This window comes from Microcaecilia unicolor, chromosome 11, assembly GCF_901765095.1.
Source record: "Microcaecilia unicolor chromosome 11, aMicUni1.1, whole genome shotgun sequence".
In the NCBI taxonomy this organism is placed as follows: Eukaryota; Metazoa; Chordata; class Amphibia; order Gymnophiona; family Siphonopidae; genus Microcaecilia; species Microcaecilia unicolor.
In genome coordinates, this window is record NC_044041.1 from 208,032,145 (window position 1) to 208,060,006 (window position 27,862).

At 45.1% G+C, this 27,862-nt stretch overlaps 1 protein-coding gene across 2 annotated transcripts in view; it reads right to left on the reverse strand.

Moving 5' to 3' along the window:
* Positions 1-257: 257 nt before the first annotated feature.
* PPT1 (palmitoyl-protein thioesterase 1) overlaps positions 258-27,862 on the reverse strand; it is a 63,463-nt gene continuing 35,858 nt past the window's right edge. For both annotated transcript variants that reach the window (XM_030217961.1, XM_030217960.1), the window contains 7 exons: positions 17,803-17,930; positions 16,983-17,053; positions 8,365-8,467; positions 8,184-8,274; positions 1,615-1,713; positions 902-973; positions 258-751 (listed from right to left, as the gene is read on the reverse strand). In XM_030217961.1, the coding sequence (XP_030073821.1) occupies positions 629-751; positions 902-973; positions 1,615-1,713; positions 8,184-8,274; positions 8,365-8,467; positions 16,983-17,053; positions 17,803-17,930 (687 nt within the window). In that variant the 3' untranslated portion in view covers positions 258-628. The remainder of the gene's footprint in view (positions 752-901; positions 974-1,614; positions 1,714-8,183; positions 8,275-8,364; positions 8,468-16,982; positions 17,054-17,802; positions 17,931-27,862) is intronic.

Here is a 27,862-nt window from a genome sequence, read left to right on the forward strand (position 1 = left end):
CCATGATCAAATATAATAATCTCACATTCAGGTCTTTACCTGCCATCACTTACTATGTCACTATGGAATATGTTGGTTTTGGGATATGTGCATCACCAATGCCCTTATGTTCAATACAAAAGGCAGTGCATTTCTATTTATTTCTCCAGTGTTGCTGTACTTCCTGAGTTTAACTTCTTGGGGTTCCCAGTTCAATTGTGGTCTTCATATTTCTAATTATGACCCCTTGTTCTATAGTTGGTAAAGGTCCTGGAGTGTATATGTGGTGGAAATCAGGGTTCCCCCTCCTTTAATTTCTACCCTGATCATGTGGCCACAGGGACTAGGTTAGGGTGAGGACTGGACTCTTTCTAGGTCCAGGGGTAAAAGTAGAGAAAGCTCCAGCCAATAAATGCTGGAGAGGGTGAGGAGGATGAGAAAACAGTGGGTTACAGCTGCATGTGGAGGAAACAAGCCTAGGGAGGGGGGGCATACCCCATAAAGGTGGAATTTCTGACAGGGGGGAGGCCTTATTCTAAGACCTATACTCCAAAAGCCTTACACAAAGTATGCAGACTTTCTGATTTACCCTACAACTAAGCGCTATCAGACTCGCTTTTCTAAGTTTGGTACATTTCTGCCTGAATAGTCACTGAAGGAATGGCAGAATGTTACTGTAGAACCAGTCCTCAGAGAACTGCAGGTGCTGTCCATCAGATGCGAGGAAGACCAGTTGTCCAGCTTTGTCCATTTCCTTTAACCCCAAACGGTCCTATAAGAGAAGTTTATAACATACAGTTTATTTTGGATAGAGTAGTTCTATGCTAGAAAAGAGTCCTGTGAACACTTCAGTACTTTGGCAAATAACATTCCATTAAACACAGGACCCAAAACAATGGCTCTGGCTACCAAGTCCAGTTACCTCTGTATATATCAAGCTCTCCTGCAATGGCACAATCTCCTTAGCCTGAGCAGGTCTGTAAAATCCAAACCACTGTAGATAGAGAAAAGTATTTCAAATGCATTATCTGAAAGGTACACTCCTCAAATGAGCTTCAACATGCAGTAGCAAAAGCTTGGAAAGCACCTTATTGTCTAAGCTCACAACACCTCCTCTCCCATCACTTCTAAAACAATAGAGAAAAATGGCCCAAGTACAGGTGTATTCTTTCTTCCAATTTACTGGGGAATAAAAAAATGAAACAGTCTGCCATGAGGTGTTATTTTTAAATACCATCTACCTACATAAAAAAAAACTGAGCAGCTGTTCTTCAGATGAATGTATGTATAGAAAGGTATGTGATGTCTGGAGAGGCAGTGCCATTTTCAAAACTATATGTTTTTCATGGAAAAAGCACCTGTAGATCTCTGCAGGTACATTGTCCCCTGGGCAGTAATCAAAATGAAACACAGGCAAATACTTTCCCTATGAGAACTCATTCAAAGTCCACAAGGAAAAAGGACCCTGCACTTCGCAATGCCTAACAAAGTTTTTGAAAACTTGCCTTATTAGTGGATCCCACGTGCAGCAAGTAGCAAAAAGATAAATCACGATATGAAACACAAACAATTTAGACCACCAGGTCCCAACTGGGAAGAAATGCTATGATTGGCAAAAAAAAGAAATCTTCTCACTTCAGACTCTGCAGGATCCACCATGGAATCTTTCAGGAATTTAACCAGAACAAATTTTTTCAGAGCCATTAAGTTCTTTCTGTAACTTTCATTGAGGTACTATAAGGGAAAAAAAAAATCAGGCTGTTACTGTAGATTTAGTAATGAAATTCCAACTTTACAAAATGCATGTAGAGTGTCACTATTTTGCAATTACTTGCACAAGGCTGCCCTACCTGACCTCTGCACAAGCAGGGAATGGGCAAGGCCTAGTTCTGGACGTGGCTGTTGCAATAGTGATAAGACTGGGAATGAAAGCACAAACTTTGAATGGAGTGACCCAGTGATTAGGAGCAGTAGGCTGTGAGCCAGGGAAGCTGTGCAAGTCATTTTCATCCTCCATTGCCTTCAGTACAAACTACAGATGCCCCCAAAGACAGTGAGATTCACAGCCAATGTGTCCATAGTTTAAATTTAGATCAACAATACTGTGGTGTAGACAAGTCTGTGAAACTTCAAAGAATTTAGTACTATAACACAATTACGTCATTGATCGACCAGAAAAATCTCCACATATCCCACAAATTTTGTTTTTTTTTCTTTTTCTATTTCCTTTAATCTTCATCAGTAGGCAAAAACAGTAACACAAGCTGTCAAACATGCACTTAAACATTCAAAATGTCTCCTTGGCAATATGACACTTATCTGGTCATTCCCAACAGGGTCCCATTTTGCCCAACAGCTTTGTCAAGGGAAAACCTCCATCGTGCCAAAAATATGAACTTGCTATTTGCCACTTCTTGCATTTTTTTTTAAATTAATTTTTATTGTCACCAATACAATACAAAATCACATCCACAATGTTGCCAAATGCCATTCAGTACAGTGTATATCCCAAACAACATTCGGTACTAGACAAAAATCCAACAGTTTAGACTGTACTATCCCTTATGGGTATCGGCTTTTTCAAAACCCCCACATCCATTCAGCTCATTCATCCCTTTCTTTCCTATTCCTTGTCGCACCATTCATTGCATAAGCATTCCCTTCCCCCCATCCCTCCCTACCTGTTTTAACCTAACTGCTGTAAACAATCTGTCCATACCATCGCATATTGCTTGTTCATGGATTTTAAGGATTTGGCATAGGTCAGCCTCTCATGCTTGCCTACTTCTTGCATCCTGGCCCTCCAGGCTTCGATTGGTACGCTCTCAGAGGAGGTCCAAAATTGTAGAATAGTCTTTTTGACTAGCAGTAATGTCATGTATATGAATCTCCTATGTGGTTGCAATAATCTCTGTGCTATCAAAAGAGTTTGATCCCCCAACAGCAATGTTGTATAATCCCACTCTATCTGCTTTTGAGTGACCTGGTGTATTAGTTGAAATTCCTCATTACAGATGGAGAGGTTCGGGCATTCCAGAAATGAATGGAGAAAAGTTCCCCCTCCCCGATGACATCTGACGCACTGTTAAACTTCATCCAATTTATGGTCAAAAGCTTTCAAAACTCTTACCTAACTTTGAAACCCCCACTTCCTATTTCAGTACAAAGCACCCTATTAACCTCTCATCTCAGTGAATCACAAAGCCCATTCTCCCCAACCCAGCTCTGCTCTCCCCACTGATCCCATCATGCTCCAGCTCTTGGCCATGGCTTAGGTTCTGCTCCTTTCTTTCAGTTTACCCAAGACTCAAATGGGGCCCAGGCTCTTTCGAAACTTTTTAGCTTGTTCCTTCATATGGAAGTTAACTCAAAAATAAAACATTCTATAGTTTTTGATAAACAACATGTCCTGGAATTTGGGGTGACCTCCAGGCCTTTGCCAGTTCATATCGCACTGCCATAATTTTTTTTGTTACATTTGTACCCCGCGCTTTCCCACTCATGGCAGGCGCAAAGCGGCAGGCAGTGGAGGGTTAAGTGACTTGCCCAGAGTCACAAGGAGCTGCCTGTGCTGGGAACTGAACTCAGTTCCTCAGGACCAAAGTCCACCACCCTAACCACTAGGCTACTCCTCTACTCCGACATCATAGCAAAGATATTTAGCAAAAAGCCAAGATTTTAAAATGTGAAATCTGAGGTACTTCCTCTCACATCTACTACTACTATAAATCATTTCTATAGTGCTACCAGTCGTACGCAGCGCTTCACAATTGAACATGAAGAAAAAGACAGTCCCTGCTCAAAAGAGCTTATAATCTAAATCAGGACAGACAGACAGGGCCAATAAGGATAAGGGGAGGACAGACAGAAGGACACATAGGGAAAGGGACTATTGAAGAGAGGAAGACACGATAAAGGTTATGAGCATGTGACAGGAGTCAAAAGCAGAATCAAACAGGTAGGCCTTCAGCCCGGATTTGAAGGCGGCCAGGGATGGAGCTAGACATAACGGCACAGGAAGCCCATTCCAGGCATAAGGTGCGGCGAGACAAAAGGAACGGAGTCTGGAGTTAGTGATGGAGGAGAAGGGTGAAATTAAGAGAGATTTGCCTAGTGAACAGAGTTCCTGGGAAGGAGTGTAGGGAGAGATGAGGGTGGAGAGGTAGTGAGGGGCTGCAGAGTGAATGCACTTATAAGTCTAATGTTAAGTGTGTTCCATAAGCTTTGGATTTAGTGTGCTAAAGTATTTTACATGTTGAGCACAAACTGATGGAACTTGAAACTTGGAATTTGACTGAAATTATTGAAAAGCAGTATACATAATAATAAAAAAAAATATGAAACATTGATATAATAGAATTCAACAAAGTATCCACAAGTTACTTTTTCGCAACTCTCACCATGGTTCCGATTAGCATCCCTCCCACCCCAAAGGTGAGTTCATGTCATGGTTCAGCCATAACCTTAAAAGCTCATCCACAATAATGGCAATACAGAGTCCATGTACTGCTGTAGAGCACTTCAACGTTTGGTGAATTTGTCTTCTGTTTTGTTTCCATCAAGAGCAGTCAATCTTTCCATCAGGAGAACGTCTCACATGCATTGTGGGTCGCTCAGAGGACTTCCATAATAGGGCAATTGCCCCTCTTGCAGCTAAAAAGCAATTAGCCACTATTTTCTAAGAAACAAGGTCTATCTCTATTCTAAAGCCCCACAGATATTAGGCCTAGACCCAGTGTGGGCTCCAAACAGATGCTGACCATTGATTGTGGTGCAGTGATCACTTAATATGCAAGTAAGATCCTCGTTCTTTACAACCCCTCCAGCACTGCTCTGATAAAGCTTTATTATATGTTGAAAGATGATCAGGAGTCATATACCATCTTAAGATTTTAAAATTACTCTCCCTCAACCGGACTGACACATTAGTGATCGACAAGATGATCTCTATCCACCGAGATTCATCTAAAGTTATCTGCAAATCTGTTTCCCCTCTGTTTCATATAGTTAAATTTCTTAAATTGATAGTCCTATTTTATAAAGAGAAGAAATAAGACCACGAGAGTCTGTTTTTGTGCATCCATAGCACCTCCAGATCATTGGATGTTCTAAACGTCACCTCTCTAAACCTGGCACTGCATAAGCTATACCTACATTGTAGAAAGAAATAAAAATCTACTGGGGAAAAGTTGAAACCATTGTTCATATTATCAAATGACTTAGAATGCTACACTTTACCTATCTTCTAAGAGCTGCCTGTGAAACGTCAACCGTTTGTTCAAACAATGCAACTAGAGGAGCCAACCTGGGTATCCATGAAAGACCACGTTTCAGTTTGAGAAATCAACTAACATTTTGCAGACGTGGAGGAACAAAGGGACTAGCCAGAGCACAGATCCTTTTGCTATCTACAGGTTTACATAACTGACCTAAAAGATTGTAGGTAGTCACAGATGATACTTATCGGAGAAATCTCCCCAACAGTCTCATCTGCGCCCGAGGTTCCCAATACAGAATATCTTCCCAGGCTGCTTGTTCAATCTGTATGTATGGTTTCAAAAGTCCATTCACTCTCCAATCCCACACGTCTTAAGTTGTGCTCCTAGATAATAACAGCGTATGTCAGGAATACCAAGGTCTCCCAGTTCCCCGTGTTTATCAATTCTCAGCCCCCCACTCGTCAATAAAATCCAATATCATCTTTCGCCATTTTTGTATATTTGGCAAGGGAATAATTCTAGGAAGGGCCTGAAAAAGATATAGTCTTGGTATTATATTTATATTAATAATAGTTGCCCTGCCTAGCAGTGAAGGCATAATTCCACTCTATTCCCTGAGATTTCTCAAGGGAGTACAATAAAGTTTATATAATGCTTTTACATCAATTGACACCTTTACTCACAAATGCTTCAGATGCAATCTAACTCATTTAAATGGCTGCTCCCCCCAAGCTCAGTCTCCACAAGTCTTACCACAGATGAGAAAACCTCAGAACTGATAACCTGTCCCACACTCTCCAGAAAACCTCTTTCCTCCTCCTTTCTTTTTCTCTCTCTCTTTTTTTTTTTTTGCTAGAAAAGGAGAGCTCCACAGGAAACAGGGGAGACGTGAAAAAATGGAAGAAGTAAATTTGTGGGACACCACAGACAAGAGATTTGAAGACTTCCAGATATGACTCTGCAGACTCAAGCCACCTGCAATGTGTTTATCCGCCTGCTGGAGACAGAAAATACTGAGGAGCTGGACTGGATGCTAAGAGAGATATGTCATAGCTCAATTTTCAGTTCTCTATCTCCACCTGCTGGTTGATGGACACAACTATCCCACAGGTTCTGGAATAGTGGGAAGCTACATAACAGAAAGTGTCTTTCATATCTTGATACACTAACAAACTCTTGAGCTCAGATACTTATTTGCACATTTCATGCTACGTAAACATGACCCTCACTACATCAGAATATAAGGCCGAGTCATCTTCTGCCTCTGTGTCTGGCGCCATCTTGGCCTCAGTTGCGTGATTTTTATATTCCATTTTTTCATGCTGAGTGGTGGAAATCTTGCCCCAGTTCGGATTTCTTTCCAGTCACTATATGTTCCTTTACACCAGTGGTCTTCTTGACTACAAATAAAAGGGATCTGCAGGAGGTAGGTCCCCAATCTGAATTCCTCCTAAAGGGAACCTCAGCCTCAAGCTGCCATCTCCTAAGGCTGACATAACTTCCTCTGGAAGTTCAAATTTAACACACATAAGATGACTGAAAACTCGATAGGGGCTAACTCTTATAAAGTTGTTAAATAAGATGTACAATCTTCATAAAGAAGTTTAAAAGCAAGACAAAGGTTTAAATTCAACACATGCTTCAGAAGCGATGTGGGTCTCCTAGATTAGACAAACTGAGGCAGGTAGTCACATTGCCTCTGTAAACAAGGATAGTCTGTCAAAGGACAAATTAAGCCCCTTAGTGCTTTGAGAACTCTTATTTCACTCCATTTACTGTATTTTGAGCCTAGTTGGTTTCCATACCTAGGCACTCTGCTACCTCCAAGCAGGTCTACAACCATCCCCCATCTCAGACTGAAATTTAACCCCCAGCCCCTTTTCCACCATTCTCCTTCCCCCACCCTCTCTTCTTCTGTCTGTAAGTCTATTTTCTCTACTACTCCCAGGCCCTAAGGAAGAAATGATGGCAATATGTACCCTCCTTCATCTCTTATTAGTGCATTTCCTCACTTTCATCAGCACCTTTCATGAGTCCACTCACTCTCCTCAATCATTCCACTCTCATTCACCTATACAGATGTCTAGAGAGTACTGTTCTCCCATGGAACCCTATCTAGTACCCCCCCCCCCCCCCAAAAAAAAAACAAAAAAAAAAACAAGGTCAGTCCCTCACCTGACTTGCTTAGCACAGGAACCTCTTCCTGGCTCAGTCCCTCCCTTCCTCTGACTTGAACTGCCTTGCATTGGTTAGATCCTACCAGTTTTCACTGCTTGTGTACTAGAAGCAGCAGGGAAGGAACTGGCAAACTATAAAGGTGTAAACTCTGAAAAATGTCCAGACATCTTAGCTATCCTGCTGGCTTTCAGACATTAAAGCAAAACTTTGTACAGTTATGAAAATATCCAGACAATTTGCAACACTGTCTCTTCAGTGCTGAGCACATTTGACATGGTCATCCAAAAGATAAGGGCCCTAGGCATATACCTAGTCTGCTTATGCCTTAATCCAGCCCTGATCCTGAACCCAAGTACCACTCTTTTATGCTGTGGCATTCAATACTTCTCAAAAGATGCTCTTTCAGGGCAATTTGTCCAAATAGGATAATTTTACATATATCATGACAATAATGAACTCACTCCTAAGCCAGGGTATGTGGGGTATGATCTCAGTCTCTCACTGTAGTACTTCCATCCTGCCAAACAGTTTCCTTCTGGAGTTCCTAAGATAAAGCACCACCGATGGTGATCTCTGTGCATGAGCAGATCAGGTGACTACTCTGAAGGCTGGAATGAAATCCAGGCATTGGTTTTCACAGCTGGAAATCGGAGGAATTAGCTGCAAACGGCCATGACAGACGCATTGGTCCATGTGGGTCAGAGGAGGGAAAAGGTCCTCTGCTGAATTCTCAATGGGTGGCAGTTAGTGGAATCAAATATTAGTGTTATTCTTGCCCTAACTAAACAGACGATAGCAGTTTCTTACCCTTTCCTGATTAATATCTGCCAGAAAGATGCTGCTGTTGCGATACTGCTCCTCATTAAGAGGGTCATGCCAGTACTGTGCCTGCACCAAACTGTGAAGAAGACAGGGAGAAAGGATGACATTACTTGCCTATGTCGCATCTCTTCTGTGCTGCACTGTGCACTACAGAGGAAATACTCACTGCTCCTGAACAGCTTTAGTGTAGGCTCCAAGGTTTAAAGTCTTCCGAATCCAGTCACAGATATGAGAACTTTCCCCAGGACACCGTGGAAACCCATAAACACCTGCAGTGGTAAAACGTAAAGTAAAACATTGTCCTATATGGTTCTCAAAGCAAGTGGCTGAGAAAATAAAGATTAAAGAGTTAGCGTTCCAGAAATATAGAAAATCTCAAGAGGAGAAACATGGGGAGGAATACCGGATGAAACTGAAAGAAGCCAAGAGAGAGGTACGTCTGGCGAAGGCGCAAGCAGAAGAACAAATGGCTAGAAATGTAAGGAGGGGAGACAAAAACTTCTTCAGGTATATTAGTGAAAGGAGAAAGACTATAAAGGGAATTGAGAGACTAAAAGAAACAACAAAACGCTATGTAGAAAATGATGAAGAAAAAGCCAATTTGCTAAATAGATACTTTTGTTCGGTTTTCACTGACGAAAACCCTGGGGAAGGACCGAGAGGGACTGGCAAAAGTACACCTGAGAATGAGGTGGATAGAGCGCCGTTCACGGAAGAGAGTGTGTATCAACTACTTGGAAAGCTGAAGGTGGACAAAGCCATGGGGCCGGACGGGATCCACCCCAGAATACTGAGGGAGCTCAGAGAGGTTCTGGCGGGTCCTCTTAAAGACTTGTTTAATAAATCCTTGGAGACGGGAGAGGTGCCGAGGGATTGGAGAACGGCGGAGGTGGTCCCTCTTCACAAAAGTGGGGATAGGGAAGAAGCTGGAAACTAAAGGCCGGTAAGCCTCACTTCGGTTATTGGAAAAGTAATGGAAGCCATGCTGAAGGAAAGGATAGTGAATTTCCTGGAAGCCAGTAAGTTGCAAGATCCGAGACAACATGGTTTCACCAAAGGGAAATCGTGCCAAACGAATCTCATTGAATTCTTTGACTGGGTGACGGGAGAATTAAATCAAGGACATGCTATGGACGTCATCTACTTAGATTTCAGCAAGGCTTTTGACACGGTTCCCCACAGGAGGCTCTTAAATAAACTAGACAGCCTGAAGATAGGACCCGAAGTGGTGAACTGGATTAGGAACTGGTTGACGGACAGACGCCAGAGGGTGGTGGTGAATGGAGTTCGCTCGGAAGAGGGAAAGGTGAGTAGTGGAGTGCCTCAGGGATCGGTGCTGGGGCCGATTCTGTTCAATATATCTGTGAGTGACATTGCCGAGGGGTTAGAAGGTAAGGTTTGCCTTTTTGCGGATGACACCAAGATTTCCAACAGAGTGGACACCCCGGAGGGTGTGGAAAACATGAAAAAAGATCTGAAGAAGCTAGAAGAATGGTCTAACGTTTGGCAATTAAAATTCAATGCGAAGAAATGCAAAGTGATGCACTTGGGGAGTAGAAATCCAAGGGAGACGTATGTGTTAGGTGGGGAGAGTCTGGTAGGCACGGACGGGGAGAGGGATCTTGGGGTGATAGTATCTGAGGACCTGAAGGCGACGAAACAGTGCGACAAGGCGGTGGCAGTAGCTAGAAGATTGCTAGGCTGTATAGAGAGAGGAGTGACCAGCAGAAGAAAGGAGGTTTTAATGCCCCTGTATAAGACGTTGGTGAGGCCCCACCTGGAGTATTGTGTTCAGTTTTGGAGGCCGTATCTTGCGAAGGATGTTAAAAAAAATGGAAGCGGTGCAAAGAAAAGCTATGAGGATGGTATGGTATTTACGTTCCAAGACGTATAAAGAAAGGCTTGCTGACCTGAACATGTACACCCTGGAGGAAAGGAGGAACAGGGGTGATATGATACAGACGTTCAAATATTTGAAAGGTATTAATCCGCAAACGCACCTTTTCCGGAGATGGGAAGGCGGTAGAACGAGAGGACATGAATTGAGGTTGAAGGGGGGCAGACTCAGGAGTAATGTCAGGAAGTATTTTTTCATGGAAAGGGTGGTAGATACGTGGAATGCCCTCCCGCGGGAGGTGGTGGAGATGAAAACAGTAACGGAGTTCAAACATGCGTGGGATATGCATAGAGGAATCCTGTGCAGAAGGAATGGATCCTCAGAAGCTTAGCTGAAATTGGGTGGCGGAGCAGGTGGGGGGAAGAGGGGGTGGTGATTGGGAGGAGAGGATAGGGGAGGGCAGACTTGTACGGTCTGTACCAGAGCCGGTGATGGGAGGCAGGACTGGTGGTTGGGAGGCGGGAAATACTGCTGGGCAGACTAATATGGTCTGTGCCCTGAAAAGGACAAGTACAAATTCAAGGTAAGGTATACACATATGAGTTTGTCATGGGCAGACTGGATGGACCATGCAGGTCTTTATCTGCCGTCATCTACTATGTTATTATGTTACATCTGTGTACCCAGGAATGTTTACTTTTCGTAAACAAATGAAAAAAACCCAACCTATTTACAGATCCTCTGCAAGAGGAAGAAAGTAGAGGGACAAGCTTAAATAATAATTGATTAAGGGGCAAGGAGACGACATTATTAAACATAGAGAAGACAGAGGATGAGATGTACCTAAGGCAGACTTAAGCAAAAGAATTTCCCTAAACAAATTAATTTTGTCTTAGTGCAGTATTTTAGGGATTATTCGGCTGTCCGTATTACAGCTGATTTAATTGCATTTAATATATTTAAAAGTACACTAATTTTAAATATATTAAATGCAATTAAATCAGCTGTAATACGGACAGCTGAATAATCCCTAAAATACTGCACTAAGACTCAAGGATATAAGCACAAATCTTATTGGCATAAGCTCAAAACTGATAGCCATGATTTCTACAAAACTTATATCCTTCCTTGTATAAATTAAATACATTTCAAAAAATGTCATTCACATTATTATTTCTAGATAATTAACCTTAATTCCTAAATCATGTAAATATAGCACTAACTCTGTACATAGTAACAATAATTCAATTAGTTACAACTAGTAGAAAAAGCCCGTTTCAGACACAAATGAAACGGGTGCTAGCAAGGTTTTCCTCGGAGGGTGTATGTTTGAGAGAGAGTGTGTGAGAGAGTGAATTTGCGAGTGTGTGTGTGTGTGACAGACTGAGTGAGACTGTGTGCAAGTGTGTGTCTGTGAGAGAGAGAGTGTGTGGCTGGGGCCCCCCCCCTCGTCCATGTTCCAGGGTCGTCGTCGTCCCCTCCCTCTGTTCCTCCGAGTTCCAGGGTCGTCCCTCTGTTTTTGTTATTTTTTTTTAGTTTTAGTACTGGTGGTGAATTCCCCCTCCTCCCCTCTCGTCCCCTCCTCCGAATTCCAGACCCCCCTCCCTCCATCCGAATTCCAGACCCCCCTCCAAGTTCCAGAGCCCTCCCTTCCGCTCTCCGAGTTCCAGACCCCACCTCCCAGCCTCCCTCCCTCCCTCCGATTTGCAGACCCCCTCCCTCTCTCCCTCCGATTCCTAGACCCCCCCTCGGTAGTTCCTGACCCCTGGACCCCCCTGCCGTGACCCTCTTGAGACCCCTTCCCGCCGTCAACCGTCCCCCGCTGCTGCCGTCGCGTACTTGTGCTGGCGGGGGACCCCAACCCCCGCCAGCCGAAGTCCTGTTGTCGGCTGCGCAGAGTGGAGCCATGGACAAATAATTAAGTTTGAATCAGTTTGTATTCGTGCGTCCGACTACATGAAGGAGCAAAAGGGACACTCAGGGAGGAAAAGGCCATAGCGAGAGACTGAATTCTTTGCTTCGGTCTTTACGGAAGAAGTCGTCAGAGATCTACTTGCACCAGAAATGGTTTTAAAGGGCAACAATGAGGAGGAACTGAAAGACATACTAAGACAAATTGACAAGTTAAAAGTGATAAATCACCTGGACCAGATGGCATACACCCCATAGTACTAAAACAACTCAAACATGAAATTGCTGATTGTTAGTGATCTGTAACCAGTCATTAAAATCATCCGTAGTACCTGAAGACTGGAGGGTGGCTAATGTAATGCTGATTTTTTTTTAAAGGGTTCCAGGGGAGTTCTGGGAAATTACAGTCCAATATGCCAGACTTCAGAGCTGGGCAAAATAGTGGAAACTATTAAAACAAATAAAATTACAGAACACATAGACAAACATGGTTTAATGGGACAGAGTCAGCATGGGTTCAGCCAAGGGAAGTCTTACCTTGTCAATTTACTTCATTTCTTTGAAGACGTAAATAAACATGTGGATAAAGGTGATCCGGTTGATGTAGTGCATCTAGATTTTCTGGGATAAGAGGCAATGTCCTTCTGTGGATTAGGAATTGGACAGAAAACAAAGGGTAGGGTTAAATGGCCATTTTTATCAATGGAGGAGGGTGGAGTGCCACAGGGATCTGTACTGGGACCGGTACTACTTCACATTTATAAATGATATCGAAAACGGAACGATGAGTGAAGTGATTAAATTTGCAGATAACACAACTATTCAGATTGTGAACAATTGTAGGAAGACCTTAGGAAACTGGAAGACTGGGCAGGTGAAATTTAATGTGCACAAATGCAAAGTGATGCACATTGGGAAGAATAATACGAATCAGTTACCTGATGCTAGGGTCCACCTTAGGAGTCAGCACTCAAGAAAAAAATCCAGGTGTCATTGTAGACAATACGTAGAAATCTTCTGTCCAGTGTGCAGCAGGGCCAAAAAAGCAAACAGGATGCTAGGATGTATTAGGAAAGGGATGCAAAATAAGACCAAGAATATTATAATGCCTCTGTATCACTCCATGGTGTGACCTCACCTCGAGTACTGCATTCAATTCTGATCGTCCTATCTCAAAAAAGATATAGCAGAATTAGAAAAGGTTCAAAGAAGAGCGACCAAAATGATAAATGAGATGGAACTCTTCCCATATGAAGAATAGCTACAGAGGTTAGGGCTCTTAAGCTTGGAAAAAAAGACGGCTGAGGGAATATAATTGAGGTCTATAAAATCCTGAGTGGTGTAGAGCAGGAAAAAGTTAATCAATTTTTCACTCTTTGAAATAGTACAAAGACCAGGGGACACAATGATAGGAGGAAATGTTTTTTTCACTCAAACAATAGTAAACTCTGGAACTCTTTGCCGGAGGACATGGGAACAGCAGTTAGCGTATCTGGGTTTAAAAAAGATTTGGACAAGCTCCTGGAGGAAAAGTCATAGTCTGCTATTGAGACTGACATGGAGAAGCCACTATTTGCCCTGGGATTGGTAACATGGAACGTTGCTATTATTTGGGTTTCTGCCAGGTAGTTGTGACCTGGATTGGCCACTGTTGGAAGCAGGATACTGGGCTAGATGGACTGTTGGTCTTACCCAGTATGGCTATTCTTATGTTACATTTAAGATTTTATTTCCATAACCTTGCAATGGACAGTTAGTACATGTTCTATACTTATCTGATTTTAGCTTGAAGTTCTGGCTAATGGAGTTGTAGCAAAGAAAAGCTACAAAAATGGTATGGAATTTGCATTACAAACCATACGAGGACTTGCCGACCTGAACCTGTATACCTTGGAGGAAAGGAGAAACAGGGGTGACATGATACAGACATTCAAATATTTGAAAGGTATTAATCCACAAACAAACCTTTTCTGGAGATGGGAAGGCGGTAGGACTAGAGGACATGAATTGAGGTTGAAGGGGGGCAGACTCAGGAGTAATGTCAGGAAGTATTTTTTCATGGAAAGGGTGGTAGATACGTGGAATGCCCTCCCGCAGGTGGTGGAGATGAAAATGGTAATGGAATTCAAACATGCCTGGGATAAACACAAAGGAATTCTGTTTAGAAGGAATGGTTCCGTGGAATCTTAGCGGAGATTGGGTGGTGACGCCGGTAATTGGGAAGCAAAACCGGTGCTGGGCAGACTTCTATGGTCTACGCCCTGATTGTAACTGAATAGATATGGATGGGCTGGAGTGCAAATTTTAAGGGGCTGTTTCAACGTTAGCTATGATAAAATGAGAACGGTGAAAAAAAAAAAAAAAAAAAAACTTAGAGGAGCGGCTGCGAGGGTCAAAAATTTACATCAGACATGGATGCTGTTCAAAAACACCATCCTGGAAGCCCAGGCCAAATATATTCCGCGTATTAAAAAAGGACAGAAGACCAAACGATAGCTGGCATGGTTAAAAAGTGAGGTGAAGGAAGCTATCAGAGCTAAAAGAAAACCCTTCAGAAAACGGAAGAAGGAACAGACTGAAAATAATAAGACTGCCTTTCATGTCAAAACTGAAAGAAAAGTTATATGTAGCAGAATTAGAAAAGGTTCAAAGAAGAGTGATCACAATGATAAAGGAGATGGAACACCTCCCATATGAGCAGACAGGATGGCAGACCTGATATGACAGACTGCTAAGCCCTTCCAAAGAGGCTGAACGCCAGTCCAGTAAAAGCCATAATGCCATCCATCGATAAAGACAAGGTGCCATGCAAGAGACACCAGTCCTGAAACAAAAGAATGCCTGCACTGAGCACCAGCCAACGCCAAAGAATAGCAGTCCCAGGAGAAAAACAAAAGGGACGAACAGATGACCACCAGACCTGTCCCAAAGCCAGACAAAGAACTGTGTAAGGTAGATTGCTAGAAACAGCATCAAAGAGAAGAGCCATGTTTTTTTTTGTTTGCTTTTTTTTTTTTGTAACGGAAGACAGCAAAAAGGAAAGAAAAAACAGCTTACAGCACACAAACGGACAGACAGAGAAGAGGCAACAGTTCACTTTGGAAGCTGAAAAGAGCGAACGTACTTGCTCTACAGGCCACCCAGAAGAGGGAAAAATCAGCCTGCACCTTGCCACATCCATGCCCGCCAGCCTCAAAGGCCTCAGGCAACAGAGGGGAGGAGTGGGACCCAGAAACACTAAATATCCCCTAGCTGACAGATGAGGAAACCAGGAACACCGAGTATCATCAAACCCAAATCCAGATTACCAGCTCATCCCTTGCTCAACCGTCCCCAACCCAGCCGCTGGGCCATCCACAAGCAGCTGCACATCTGTCCACCATCTGCTAGGAGACAGAGAAAGTACTGAGCATGCCAGGCTGCATGATACCCTTACGAGGCGAAGTGCATGGAACTATTTTCTGTCTCCTTCTGCTGGTGGACAGACATAACCTATTGGTCTAGACTGGTCAGGTACTGATGACAAGGAAGGGGTCTTTTTTCGCTCAAGTCCACCGACATAACGTATATGCAAATAACTGATGCCAAAATCTGTGACGAGACATTTCTTCATTTCAAGTCTCACGGAAACAGTTTTGGGAAATACACATCTACTATAATAAAAAGCACCTCCAACGTTCTGAAGCTGACTCCGTGGCTTCAGTGAAGGGTTCGTAATGTTTTAAGTCTATCACATCTCTCTCTGCCCTGCCCTCGCGTCAAAACGTGTTGACGTCGAGGGCGGGTAATCAGAAGGCAGGACTGAGGGAACGAACTCACCTCCAACGTTCTGAAGCTGACTCCGTGGACGGCCACAGGGCTTTCAATAACGCCACCGCTTCAACGGAGCTAATCTAGGGACACAGTACAATCGCTGGGTGGCTGGAGGGAGGGGGGGCAGGGGACAGAGGAGAATCGCTGGGTGGCTGGAGGGGGGGGGGGCAGGGGACAATCACTGGGTGGCTGGAGGGGGGGCAGGGGAGAGAGGGGAATCGCTGCATGGCTCCAGGGGGGCAGGGGATACAGGACAATCGCTGGGTGGCTGGAGGGGGGGCAGGGGAGAGAGCAGAATCGCAGGGTGGCTGGAGGGGAGGCAGGGGAGAGAGGAGAATCGCTGCATGGCTCAAGGGGGGGCAGGGGAGACAGCATAATCGCAGGGTGGCTGGAGGGGAGGCAGGGGACAGAAGAGAATCGCTGCATGGCTTGAGGGGGGGCAGGGGACAGAGGAGAATCGCTGCATGGCTCAAGGGGGGGGCAGGGGATACAGAAGAATCACTGGGTGGCTCGAGGGGGGGGGGGCAGGGGAGACAGGAGAATAGCTGGGTGGCTGGAGGGGGGGGGCAGGGGAGAGAGGACAATCACACACACTCACTCTCTCACAGACACACTCGCACCCACTCTCACTCTCTCTCTGTCACACACACACACATACTCACACGCTGCTAAACAGAGGGGGGGGGGGAGAGACAGGGGGTCCTGAGACAACAGGGAAGGTATCTCTGTCACACACACATTCTCTCACAGTCAGTGTCTTTCTCTCTCTCACACTATGTCTCACACTGTATCATATTCACTCTCACACACTCTTGGTCTCATACACTCTCTCAGTCTCACAGACAGTGTATTGCACGCATACTCTCTCACACTCTGTCTCACACACACTCTCTCTCACACACAGTGTATCTGTGTGAAACACACCCTCTCTCTCACAGTCACTGTCTCACATACGCACTCGCACACACTCTCATTCAAACACACACACTCTCTCTCACAGACATACTCGCACCCAGACTCACTCTCTCTCTGTCACACACACACTTGCACATTCACTCTCTCTCTCACACACACTCCGAGGAAAACCTTGCTAGCGCCCGTTTCATTTGTGTCAGAAATGGGCCTTTTTTACTAGTTTCAGTAATAATGTACTAATAATGTACTAATGAACTTTTAACTGGTAAGGTCTGGTGTCTAAGATGCTCAGATAATAATTACTGTACCTTGATGCTGTCCCCCGAAGGAAATCAGGTTTAACATTGGTGGAAAAGGACATCTCTGAGCCACAGCTCTTCTGAGGGACCAAGAGGCGAGGAAAGAGACATATCAGTAACATTTCAACACAGAATCTGAAAAACCTATACCCAACACCTCACATTTCTACGTATCCACATTTTATGTGGGGGAGGGGGGGAAGAATGCCCAAGGAAGTCAGGGGAGGAGCAGTGGAGCAATGTTCTACAGGATACCTGCTGTGATCCCCACTGGCCGCAGCCACTGCTGGGGTGAGACAAGTCTTTGCAGGAGTGGAAGGCAGAGAACCGCAGTGATGGTGCACCACCCCCAGCGGTGCCGAAGCTGAGCCCTAGGGGGAGGAGCTCCGTGAAGCAGAGGAAAGTTGGGTCAATTCCCCAGTAATGCCTCCATTTGGCCCTGGGAGGAGGCAGATGAAAGAGCAGAATAATACCGGATCATCTCACACAGGGCCCTGGGGGGAGGGATGGGTGGGTGACCCCAGTGGCCATGAGGCAGTCAGCTTTTTGCAAGGGGACTTTCGCTCAAGAGGCAGTGGAACATCTGGAGGTGGCAGGCTTCGGGGCTAGATGTCCTGTTAGCAGATGGTGTACGGAGATGTTTAATGATTTTTTTTTTTTTCCAAATATGCCAGAGTAGGACACACAGCTGCTTTAGCTCTTAAAAGTTACTGAAGTATCAGCAATTAAAAGATGATGGTTGTGTTATCTATACAGGAGGGGCATCAAATTCTATAAACAAATTAATACTTTCCCATATTCATAAACCCTTTTTCAGCAGCAGACTTACAAGAACTGGCCTCCTTGAGAAAAACCCATAGCATTATAACCATTCTGTAGGTTCACATCTTTCGAGATCTGCTCACACACCTGCTCCACTTGACGATTTGAATTCAGGAAGAAACTGTTTTCCATGTCCTTAATAAAAAATATTAGAAATTGTTTTCTCCAAGTTCAAACTTGACTTACTGAGATGATCTTAAACTTGATATTTTAGAATTTATTTTGTAATCTGTATTGTTCTGGTCTTATGTGCTTCGAGGGCCCCAGTGATACAGTAGTCAAACCAAGCTTAAATAAATAGAAATATTCTCAATTAGGTCATACACATACCTTCATAGAGATTTCATGATCAGAATGATGAAATTAAAACTTCCTCAGCGACCCTCCAGACCGGTCAAGACGCGTGGGTTATGCACTCCTACCAGCAGAGGGAGACTGAGAAAACACTGAGCTTTGGATACTGTATATATAACCTGTGCAGTACACCCACTAGCCAGTATTTTCTCAGTCTCAGCAGAGGTAGAAGGACAGCCTGTGCAGTCTTCACTGGTCTGGTGAGGTAGTTTTCCTCATAGGAAGTAAGAATTGGGGTGTTTGTTCCAATTTGGTTCATTCTGTGTCTCCCTGTACGTGGATAATTAAAAAAAAAAAAAAAAAAGTAAAGTGTGCTTCGGGGCCCTGGGTCCGGTGGGGCCCAGTGTTTCCCCTGGGGTGTTACACCTGTGTTGCGGGTCCCTCCCCCTAAGCTGCTCTCCATCTCTGATTAAGTGGCAGCTCTGTGCCTCGGCTGCTTTCTCTGTACTGGAGCCTTGAGTGCCTCACAATTTTCAGCTGCCAGCAGTGTTCTGGGCCTTTAAGAGCCTTTTATTATTTATTTAGTGCGGAACGGAAGGGGAGTTCGGTTCCCTGCACTAGACGGGAGAGCAGTGCGAAGTTGCTTAACAGGGTATTTGGCGCGAAGGCGGACTGTGTGTGTGTGTTATTATGGCCGGCAAGCTGCTTCGATGTCGCGCCTGTTCGCGGCGGGGGTTGGAGACGGCAGGCGGTCAGTGTCGCCTCTGTGGTGAGCCTAAACAGGCGATTTCGGCTCCCCCCGTGTTGGCCGCGGAAGTTCCGACGGGATCGCCGGTGTTGGTGTCAGCAGGATCACAGGCAGGCGCGATGTCAGCGGGTGCAGTTTCGGCGGGAACGGCCGCCATTTTGAATCAGGCACGATCCGCGGAGGCGCCGAGTGTGGGGCCAGCTTCCTCCGGTTTAGGGCAGAAAGTTCCCTCGGAGGGCTCAGGTAGTGTTGGTTTTCCGCCAGATTTTGTGTGGACCCTGTTCCAAGCCTGGAAGGCCGGGCCTCCTCAGGTGGAGGAGGGTCATGGCTCCATGCTGACTAAAAGACCAAGGTTGGAATGGTCAGAAGATGGGGACTGTTTGTCTCAGCTGGGTTCGGATGACCCAATAGGCATTGAGGAGGAAGTAGAGGGGTTTGAAGACTCTCTTAACCTTATTGATGCCTTACCTGGTGAGGACCCCTCTGTGGTCAGAATCTTCCATAGGGATGAGCTTGCGGAACTCATAGACCAGGTCACGGTGACACTTAAGTTTGAGCCTGAGGTGCCCGTGGGCGAATCTGGACAGGACCCTTTGGTAAAGGGCATTCACAGTAAGGCGCGGTCCTTTCCTATGAACAAGGACCTCCGGGAGATGATTTCCCAGGAGTGGAAGTCACCGGATGCTCCATGCAAGGTCTCTAAGGCAAGGGCGCGGCTCTATCCTCTCCTCAGCAGGACAAAGATTCCTTGAAGGCCCCTACGGTAGATGCAGTGGTTACAGCAGTGACTAGAGCGACGGCTATCCCGGTAGACGGCGGAGCCGCTCTCCGCGACCCCCAGGATAGGAGGGTTGATGCCTTCCTTAAGCGTAGTTTTGATTTGTCGGCGCTCGCGCTCCAGGCCTCTGTATGTGGGGGCCTGGTAGCCCGAGCATGTTTTCGCTGGGCCGAGAAACTCCTGGATGAGTCAGTGGAGGTGGGGGCCTCCGGAGTTCAGGAATTAGCCAAGCTAGAGATGGGTTCGTCTTTCTTGTCGGATGCCCTTTATGATTTGTTGAGGGCGTCGGCCAAGAATATGGCTATGATAGTTGGAGCGCGTAGGGCCCTATGGCTGAGAGGTTGGGTCGCGGATGCGGCTTCTAAAGCGAAGTTGTGCTCTCTTCCCTTTAAGGGAACCATGCTCTTTGGAGAGGATTTGGACAATTTGGTGAAAGGCCTTAGTGATGCTAAGATTCCTCGCCTGCCGGATTTACGTCCCAAGTCGGGCACCAGGGGGGTGTCTGCTCGTGGGCGTTTTGCTGAGGCCCGGCGGTATAGGCCGGGGCGGACTAGCGGGTCTTTTAGAGGACGTTTTTTTCAGAGCACCCAGTCCTTTCGAGGGAATCGTCGCGGAGGGCGTGACTTTGCCTCGAGAGGACAGTCTTCCGGACGGAATGGGCAATGAAGGTGTGCGGACCCAGGCTCTGGTACGAGTAGGGGCTCGGCTGAGTCGGTTTTACCAGAGCTGGGTCCAAATCACGTCCAATCAGTGGGTTCTCGAGGTGATTCGAGATGGTTATGCGCTGGAATTCGAAGAGTCGCCTCCCGAGAGGTTTCTGGAGTCCCCGTGTCATTCAAGAATCAAGAAAGCAGCAGTTCGAGACACATTGCGTTGCCTTCTTGCCCTGGGAGCAGTGGTTCCTGTTCCTCCCGCGCAGAGATGCTTAGGGTGCTATTCGATCTATTTTGTAGTACCAAAGAAGGAGGATGCCTGGCGTCCGGTATTGGATCTCAAGGGAGTCAATTCAGCGCTCAAGGTTCCCTCTTTTCGCATGGAGACGTTGCGGTCCGTTATTGTCGCGGTGCGGCAGGGAGAGTTTCTGACGTCGCTGGATTTGACGGAAGCTTATCTTCACATTCCCATTCGGACGGCGCATCAGCGTTTTCTGCGCTTTGCGGTCTTAGGAAAGCATTTTCAGTTTTGTGCTCTTCCCTTCGGGCTAGCAACAGCTCCCCGCACCTTTTCCAAAGTCATGGTAGTAGTGGCGGCAGCTTTGCGGAGACAGGGCGTTTTGGTGCACCCGTATCTGGACGATTGGTTGATTCGGGCCAAGTCTCAGTCGGAGAGCGAAGTGGCGACAGCGCGAGTGGTAGCCTTGCTGGAATCGCTTGGTTGGGTAGTGAACCACAGCAAGAGCCACCTCGTCCCGTCCCAATCTCTCGAGTATCTAGGAGTGCGCTTCGAGACGCTCAACGGTCGAGTGGTGTTGCCGGCTCTTCGGATCCGCAAATTACAGGATCAGATTCGTCACTTTCTGGCGGGGGACAGACCGACAGCGCGGGCTTACCTTCAGGTTTTGGGCATGATGGCAGCGACTATAGAGGTGGTGCCCTGGGCCAGAGCACACATGCGGCAGTTACAGTCGGCACTTCTCAGTCGGTGGTCTCCTCAATCGCAGGGGTTGGAGATGCATTTGCCTCTGACTGCTCTTCCGCGTCTCAGCCTCCGTTGGTGGCTAGACGCTCGAAACCTAGTGAAGGGAATGCCATTGGAAGCTCCAGAATGGGTAATTCTCACCACGGATGCCAGCCTGTCCGGTTGGGGGGCTCATTGTCTCGGTCAGGTGGCGCAGGGACGGTGGTCTCAGGAGGAAGCCCAGTGGTCCATCAACCGGTTGGAGACACGGGCCATTCGTTTGGCTCTTCAGTATTTACAGAAGCTGCTTCAAGGCAAGGCTGTCAGAGTTCTCTGCGACAATTCCACGGCCGTAGCATACGTCAATCGGCAAGGGGGCACAAAGAGTCGAGCAGTCGCAGAGGAAGCAGCGCAGTTGTGCCAGTGGGCGGAACTTCATCTTCAGGCCTTGTCGGCAGCTCATGTGGCCGGGGTGGACAACGTAGACGCCGATTATCTGAGCAGACATACGCTAGACCCCGGGGAATGGGCTCTTCATCGATCGGTTTTCAATCGCATTGTGTCGGTGTGGGGGATTCCAGTGATGGATCTCATGGCAACGGCGTGCAATGCGCAAGTGCGGCGGTTCTTCAGTCGCAGAAGGGACCCGCGGTCGGAAGGAATCGACGCCCTGCTGCTGCCGTGGCCGCAGGAATTGCTGTACGTGTTCCCTCCGTGGCCGTTAGTGGGGAGAGTAGTTCAACGCATCGAACGTCACCAGGGTCGGGTGATTCTGATAGCTCCAAATTGGCCGCGTCGCCCGTGGTACGGAGATCTGGTGCGTCTGGCGGTGGCGGACCCCCTGCCATTGACAGAGACAGTGTTGTTGTATCAAGGTCCCATCACTCTCCCAGATCCGGCTCGGTTCTCGCTTATGGCTTGGCTCTTGAAAGGAGCAAGTTGAGGAAGAAGGGTTTTTCTTCCAGAGTTGTTGCTACGATGTTGAGTTCCAGGAGGCAGTCCACTTCACTGGCGTACGTTCGAGTCTGGAGGCTTTTTGAGCACTGGGGCCTAGCTCGGAATTTGAGGGCTATACACGCTTCGGTTGCGGATGTGTTAGAATTTTTGCAGGATGGTCTGGACAAGGGTCTGGCCTTGTCTACTTTGAAGGTTCAGGTGGCAGCCTTGTCTTGTTTTCGGGGCAAGGTTCAAGGTAAGTCGTTGGCTTCGTCTCCGGATGTGATTCGGTTTTTGAAGGGAGTGAAATTGCTTCGGCCTCCGCAACGCCGGCTGGTTCCTCTGTGGGATTTGAATCTGGTTTTGGAAGCGTTAATTCGGCCTCCGTTTGAGCCTTTGGCTTCGGCTACGGACAAGGATCTATCCTTAAAGACGGTGTTTTTGGTAGCCATTTCATCAGCGCGCAGAATGTCGGAACTCCAGGCTTTGTCTTGTAGGACGCCCTTCTTGTCTTTTTCCAAGGAAAGGGTTTCTCTGCGACCGGTGCCCTCCTTTTTGCCCAAGGTAGTGTCCGACTTTCATGTGAATCAGGTCATTTCTCTGCCAGTCTTAGGGAATCTAGCTGGAGACTCCGAACAGCGGCGGCTGGCGAAGTTGGACGTGAAGCGAGTGTTGCGGTGTTATCTATCTAGAACTCGAGAGTTCAGAACATCTGATCGGCTGTTCGTTCTTTTTGGCGGTTCTAAAAAGGGAGCGGCTGCGTCCAAGGCAACAATAGCTCGGTGGTTGAAGGAGGCGATTGCGTCTGCTTACGTCTTGAAGGGTCGTACGGTACCTAAGGGTTTTTCGGCTCATTCCACCAGGGGAGTAGCAGCCTCTTGGGCGGAAAGTAGTATGCTTCCTCCTCTAGAGATTTGTCGGGCGGCAGTCTGGTCCTCTCTGCATTCGTTTGTTAAACATTATCGGATTGATGTGCATGCTAAAGAGGAGGCAGGTTTTGGGGCTGCTGTGTTGACCTCTGGCCTAAGGGGGTCCCACCCGTAGAGATTTACTGCTTTGGTACGTCCCACGCGTCTTGACCGGTCTGGAGGGTCGCTGAGGAAGGTGAAATTAGATCTTACCTGCTAATTTTCTTTCCTCTAGACCCTCCAGACCGGTCAAGAGCCCGCCCGGTGGTTTTCTGTAGGCCAGGAGGTAAGCTTTAGTAATTGGATAGCTCTTGGCAGCTGATGATTGTAGTTTACATAATTCAGACTCTTGTTTTTTTCAGATGATTGTTAGTATGAGTCTGAATCAGGTGTGGTTGGATAGCCCACCTGTGGAAGCACAAACAGAACTCAGTGAGTAAAACAGCTAAAAAGAACATAAGTTGTTCTTCCATTTGACAATGTCCACGTACAGGGTTGATAGTTTTGGTTAGTGTTTTAGTTTCTCTGCTTTGTTACGGTTATACTGGCTAGTGGGTGTACTGCACAGGTTATATATACAGTATCCAAAGCTCAGTGTTTTCTCAGTCTCCCTCTGCTGGTAGGAGTGCATAACCCACGCGTCTTGACCGGTCTGGAGGGTCTAGAGGAAAGAAAATTAGCAGGTAAGATCTAATTTCACCTTCTAATGATTATGAAACAAGCAACTATTGCTTTGTGGTAAAGTCATTGTATATCACTGTTTAAGAGTTAACATAGTAACATACTAAATGATGGTTGACAAAGACCTATAGGATCCATACAGTCTGCTGCACTATGCGGTGTGAAGCTCATTTCAGTTTTCCTTTGATTCCATCCTCTTTCTATATAGGGATCTTTAGGGTTTATCCCAAGCATTGTTTAATTTATCACCACCACCTCCTCCAAAAGGGTAAGTGTGTCTATATATATTTTTTTTTCCTCAATATATAGACGCACTTATCCAGCCCAGCTGTTTTTTGTCCCACCCTTCACTGGACTTTAATGTTTATTTTTTTTTTTATTTATAATTTACATTAATTACAAGACAAAAAAAAATCTTGCTTGGTAAAGATGCTTTAACAAGGAAAAAATGAAATTAACAAAGAAAGTAATTCTATAATTCTCATCTTACTTTGAAATAATAAAATCAAAGGATAACATATTATTTAAGAAAATAGGTTTACAATATAAGATGAGACTTTAAATCACATTAAATCATTCATCTATAGTCCACTATATGGGAGGCAAACCACAATATTCAGGAATTTATACAGAATGAATTATATATTCTATCTGTAAGAAAATGAAGAATGAGAGGGCGTTCTAGGAGTACTATTAATCACGGAGTTGATGTAGTTATTTGTCTTAACTGTACAGAAGGTAACATGGCAATTTTTGCACCCAAAAAAAGAGTCAAATTGAACGGGGTCAAAGAATATATACTTAACCGAGTTCAATTTAACTACACATTTGCATGGGAAGTTAAACCAACAAAGAGCGCCCAATTGTTGTACTTTAGGGCGTAATTTAAGAAACTCTTTACGTCGTTTTTGGGTCGCCTTTGAAATATCCGGAAACATATGAATTTTGTAATTCAAAAAAAGCTGATCTCTATGAAGGAAAAATTGTTTTAATAACCAGTCTCTGTCCGGTTGTAATACAAGTGAAACAATTAAGGTCATTGGTGTTAATCCCAGATTGTCATCTTCCAGGGTCTGAGTCAGGTTTAGATCCAAGGTGTCAAAAGGAATTTCATTCAATTGTTGGTTCTCCTTTCTCTTATAAGGTGATAAAAAATAAATTTTTGATATAGGCGGATATGCCTTTTCCGGGATCTTCAAAACTTCACTTAAGTATCTTTTAAAAGTTATTATTGGAGCTATCATAGGCTGCTTAGGAAAGTTTATAAATCTGAGACTTTAATGTTTATTTTGAAGTATTTTAGACCAGAATATTTACCAACAAGCAACTATCTGATATACTTTGAGGCGTATTTTCAAAGCACTTAGACTTACAAAGTTCAATAGGAACCTATGGAACTTTGTAAGTCTAAGTGCTTTGAAAATGAGCCTCTTTGTTAAGTAACTCCCTGAGACAAAGTATTAAGGTCAGTTCCATATTTTTTTCATCATGTTCTGCAATATACATCATTTATTGCCACTTCTCAAACTATATAATAAATGCACAATTTAATCGCAGTACTTTAATAACACTGTAATTTGTTCATATATCCTTCTCTATTAATTGCGTTTCCCAAGTCCCACATTTATCTCAAATGTTTTAGGCATACATTAGCTAGTTTGTATTTTATTATTTAATATATGTTTTTACTTAAATGCATTTTTTTAAATTATGTATGTTATGTTTTAAATGTCTTTATTTTAAATCAGTTACTGTTTTCCATATTAGATTTTAAATGTTGTGCTTACACTAGTCCTTCGTCCAGTTTTACCAAATATCAACATATTTAGTTTTAACAACCATTGACATATTTCTAACTAAATATTTATACATGTTTTATAAACGTTTTATTTCTGTATAGACTCCTGAGGAAGGCACTTGTTGTGCCGAAACAGGGTACCCTGTAGAGTCTGAATTGAATTTTGGAATTCGATTGTTTCCTGTCTGTCACTGAAGAGCCTGGTTCTGGGAATGGATCTCACCTGGCCCCACAGCTTTGTCCACTTTCAGTTTTTCAAGTTGTTCATGACAGCTAATCCATTCTGTCAGTGGATGGAAGTCTTTCTCCAGGATTTTCTTCCATGTACACAGAACACATATTTGTTCAGCATGCCCACTTTTTCCTCAGCATCTTTCAGTCTTACAATTTCATTTCTAGCCTTCATATTTCCCCAACATACTTGAGATGAAAAGTCGTGTCACCTTTCTTTACTTCCATCTATGCGTTTGCCATATTTCTACCTTTGCTTCTCTGAGTTTTAGCCAATATTTTTTTCTCCGTTTTTCATGAATGCCACCTCTTTTGCCGTTATTTCTTTAATCATTAGTTTGGAGAACCATATCAGTTTCCTTTTTCTTTTGCTTTTGTTTACTTTCCTTAAATAAAGATTTTTTTGTCCTTTTTTTATAGCTCCTTTCAGCTTGGACCATCTTATTCCCACTTTTCTCTTATGTCTTCCCATTTTGTCTGCTGTTTTTCTTCAAGCACTCCCCCATTTTATTAAAGTCAGCATGTTTGAAATCCAGGACTTTTGAGTTTTGTGTTTCTACACTTTGATTTAGCTCTTGTGATCATCACGTGGTATGGTTTAATATTACTGTCCAAGAGGGCACCCACTCGGACATTAGGCACACTTTTTCCCGTTTGTGAGCTCTAGATTAGAGAGCTGCACGGGAACGGGGTTTGCGGGAATCCTGCGGGGATGGAAGCAGTTCTGCGGGGTTCCCGCGGGGACGGAAGCAGTTCCTGTGGGGTTCCCACAGGGATGGAAGCAGTTACTGTGGGGTTCCCGCGGGGATGGAAGCAGTTCTGCGGGGTTCTCATGGAAGTGTAAGCTACACATGCACCAGCCTCTCATCTACCGAGTACCAAGTTCTTTGAGTGCTGTCTCCGCCTCCTCCTCCTCATCTTCCTTGCTTTAAGAGCACAAATGTGGAAAGTCTTCTATTAAGGAGGTGGTAGAGACACAAATGATGATGGAATTCAAAAAGGCATGGGATGAACACAGAGGATCTCTAATTAGAAAATGGAAGTTATAAAAAACCTAACCTTGAATGGCTGCATGTGTGTGTGGATGTGTGAAGTAATGCTAAGATGGTGACTGGCTGTGATTAACTAGGGCCGATACCAGGCAGACTTGTATGGTCTGTGTCTAATATATTGAAGTCTGGTTTAGGATGGGCTGGAAAGGGCTTAGACAGCAACTTCAGTGGCTGGAACATAAGGACAGTTCTGGACAGATTTTTACAATCTGTGTCCCACAAATGAGAAGAAGCATAGACTGGAGTGGGCTTCAACGACAACTCCAGCTGTTGGAACATAAGGATAGGGCCAGATAGACTTCTATGGTCTATGTTCCAGAAATACAAAAGAAAGACCATAATCAAGTATACAACATCACACTCCTTGATTTAATCATGAATTGCTAATGAGTGTGACTATTGGGCAGACTGGATGGACCATTCAGGTCTTTATTTGCTGTCACTTACTATGTTACAATTAATCCTCTTTGCTCCCGGGCTGATGAGCAGACCTCAGCTCTGACACAGGCATGAGCATCAGATGTCACCTGGCCTACTGGCGCGTGCATGTGGTGACCTCTCAGCACACAGTGCCAGTAAATCAGAGACAAATCTTACATATGTGCACCAGAGTGTTCCAAGTTTCAGCTTCCATTCCTTCCTTGCCTACAGTGCTGTGGCTCAAATCCAGAGAGAGACTGAGGGAGCTGATTGGAATTTTCTTTTATGTATCATTAAATTCTTACACTGATGGGTGGGGATGGGTTAAATTCTTGTGGGGACGGGTTGGAATGGGTTACATTTTTGCGGGGATTGATGGGGATGGGTAAGATTCCTGTCCCCGTGCAACTCTCTACTCTAGATCCAGCACTGCCCCTTTCCTTGTGGGTTCCATCACCATTCATCTGAGCAGAACACTTTGAAAGACAATGCACAATCTCTCCAATTCAACAGGTGAGACATTCCAAACTGCATCTGACAGACTGAAGGCTCAACAGCAGCACCTTCCTTTTCATTCCCAACTGTTGGCTATCTGTGAGCAGAT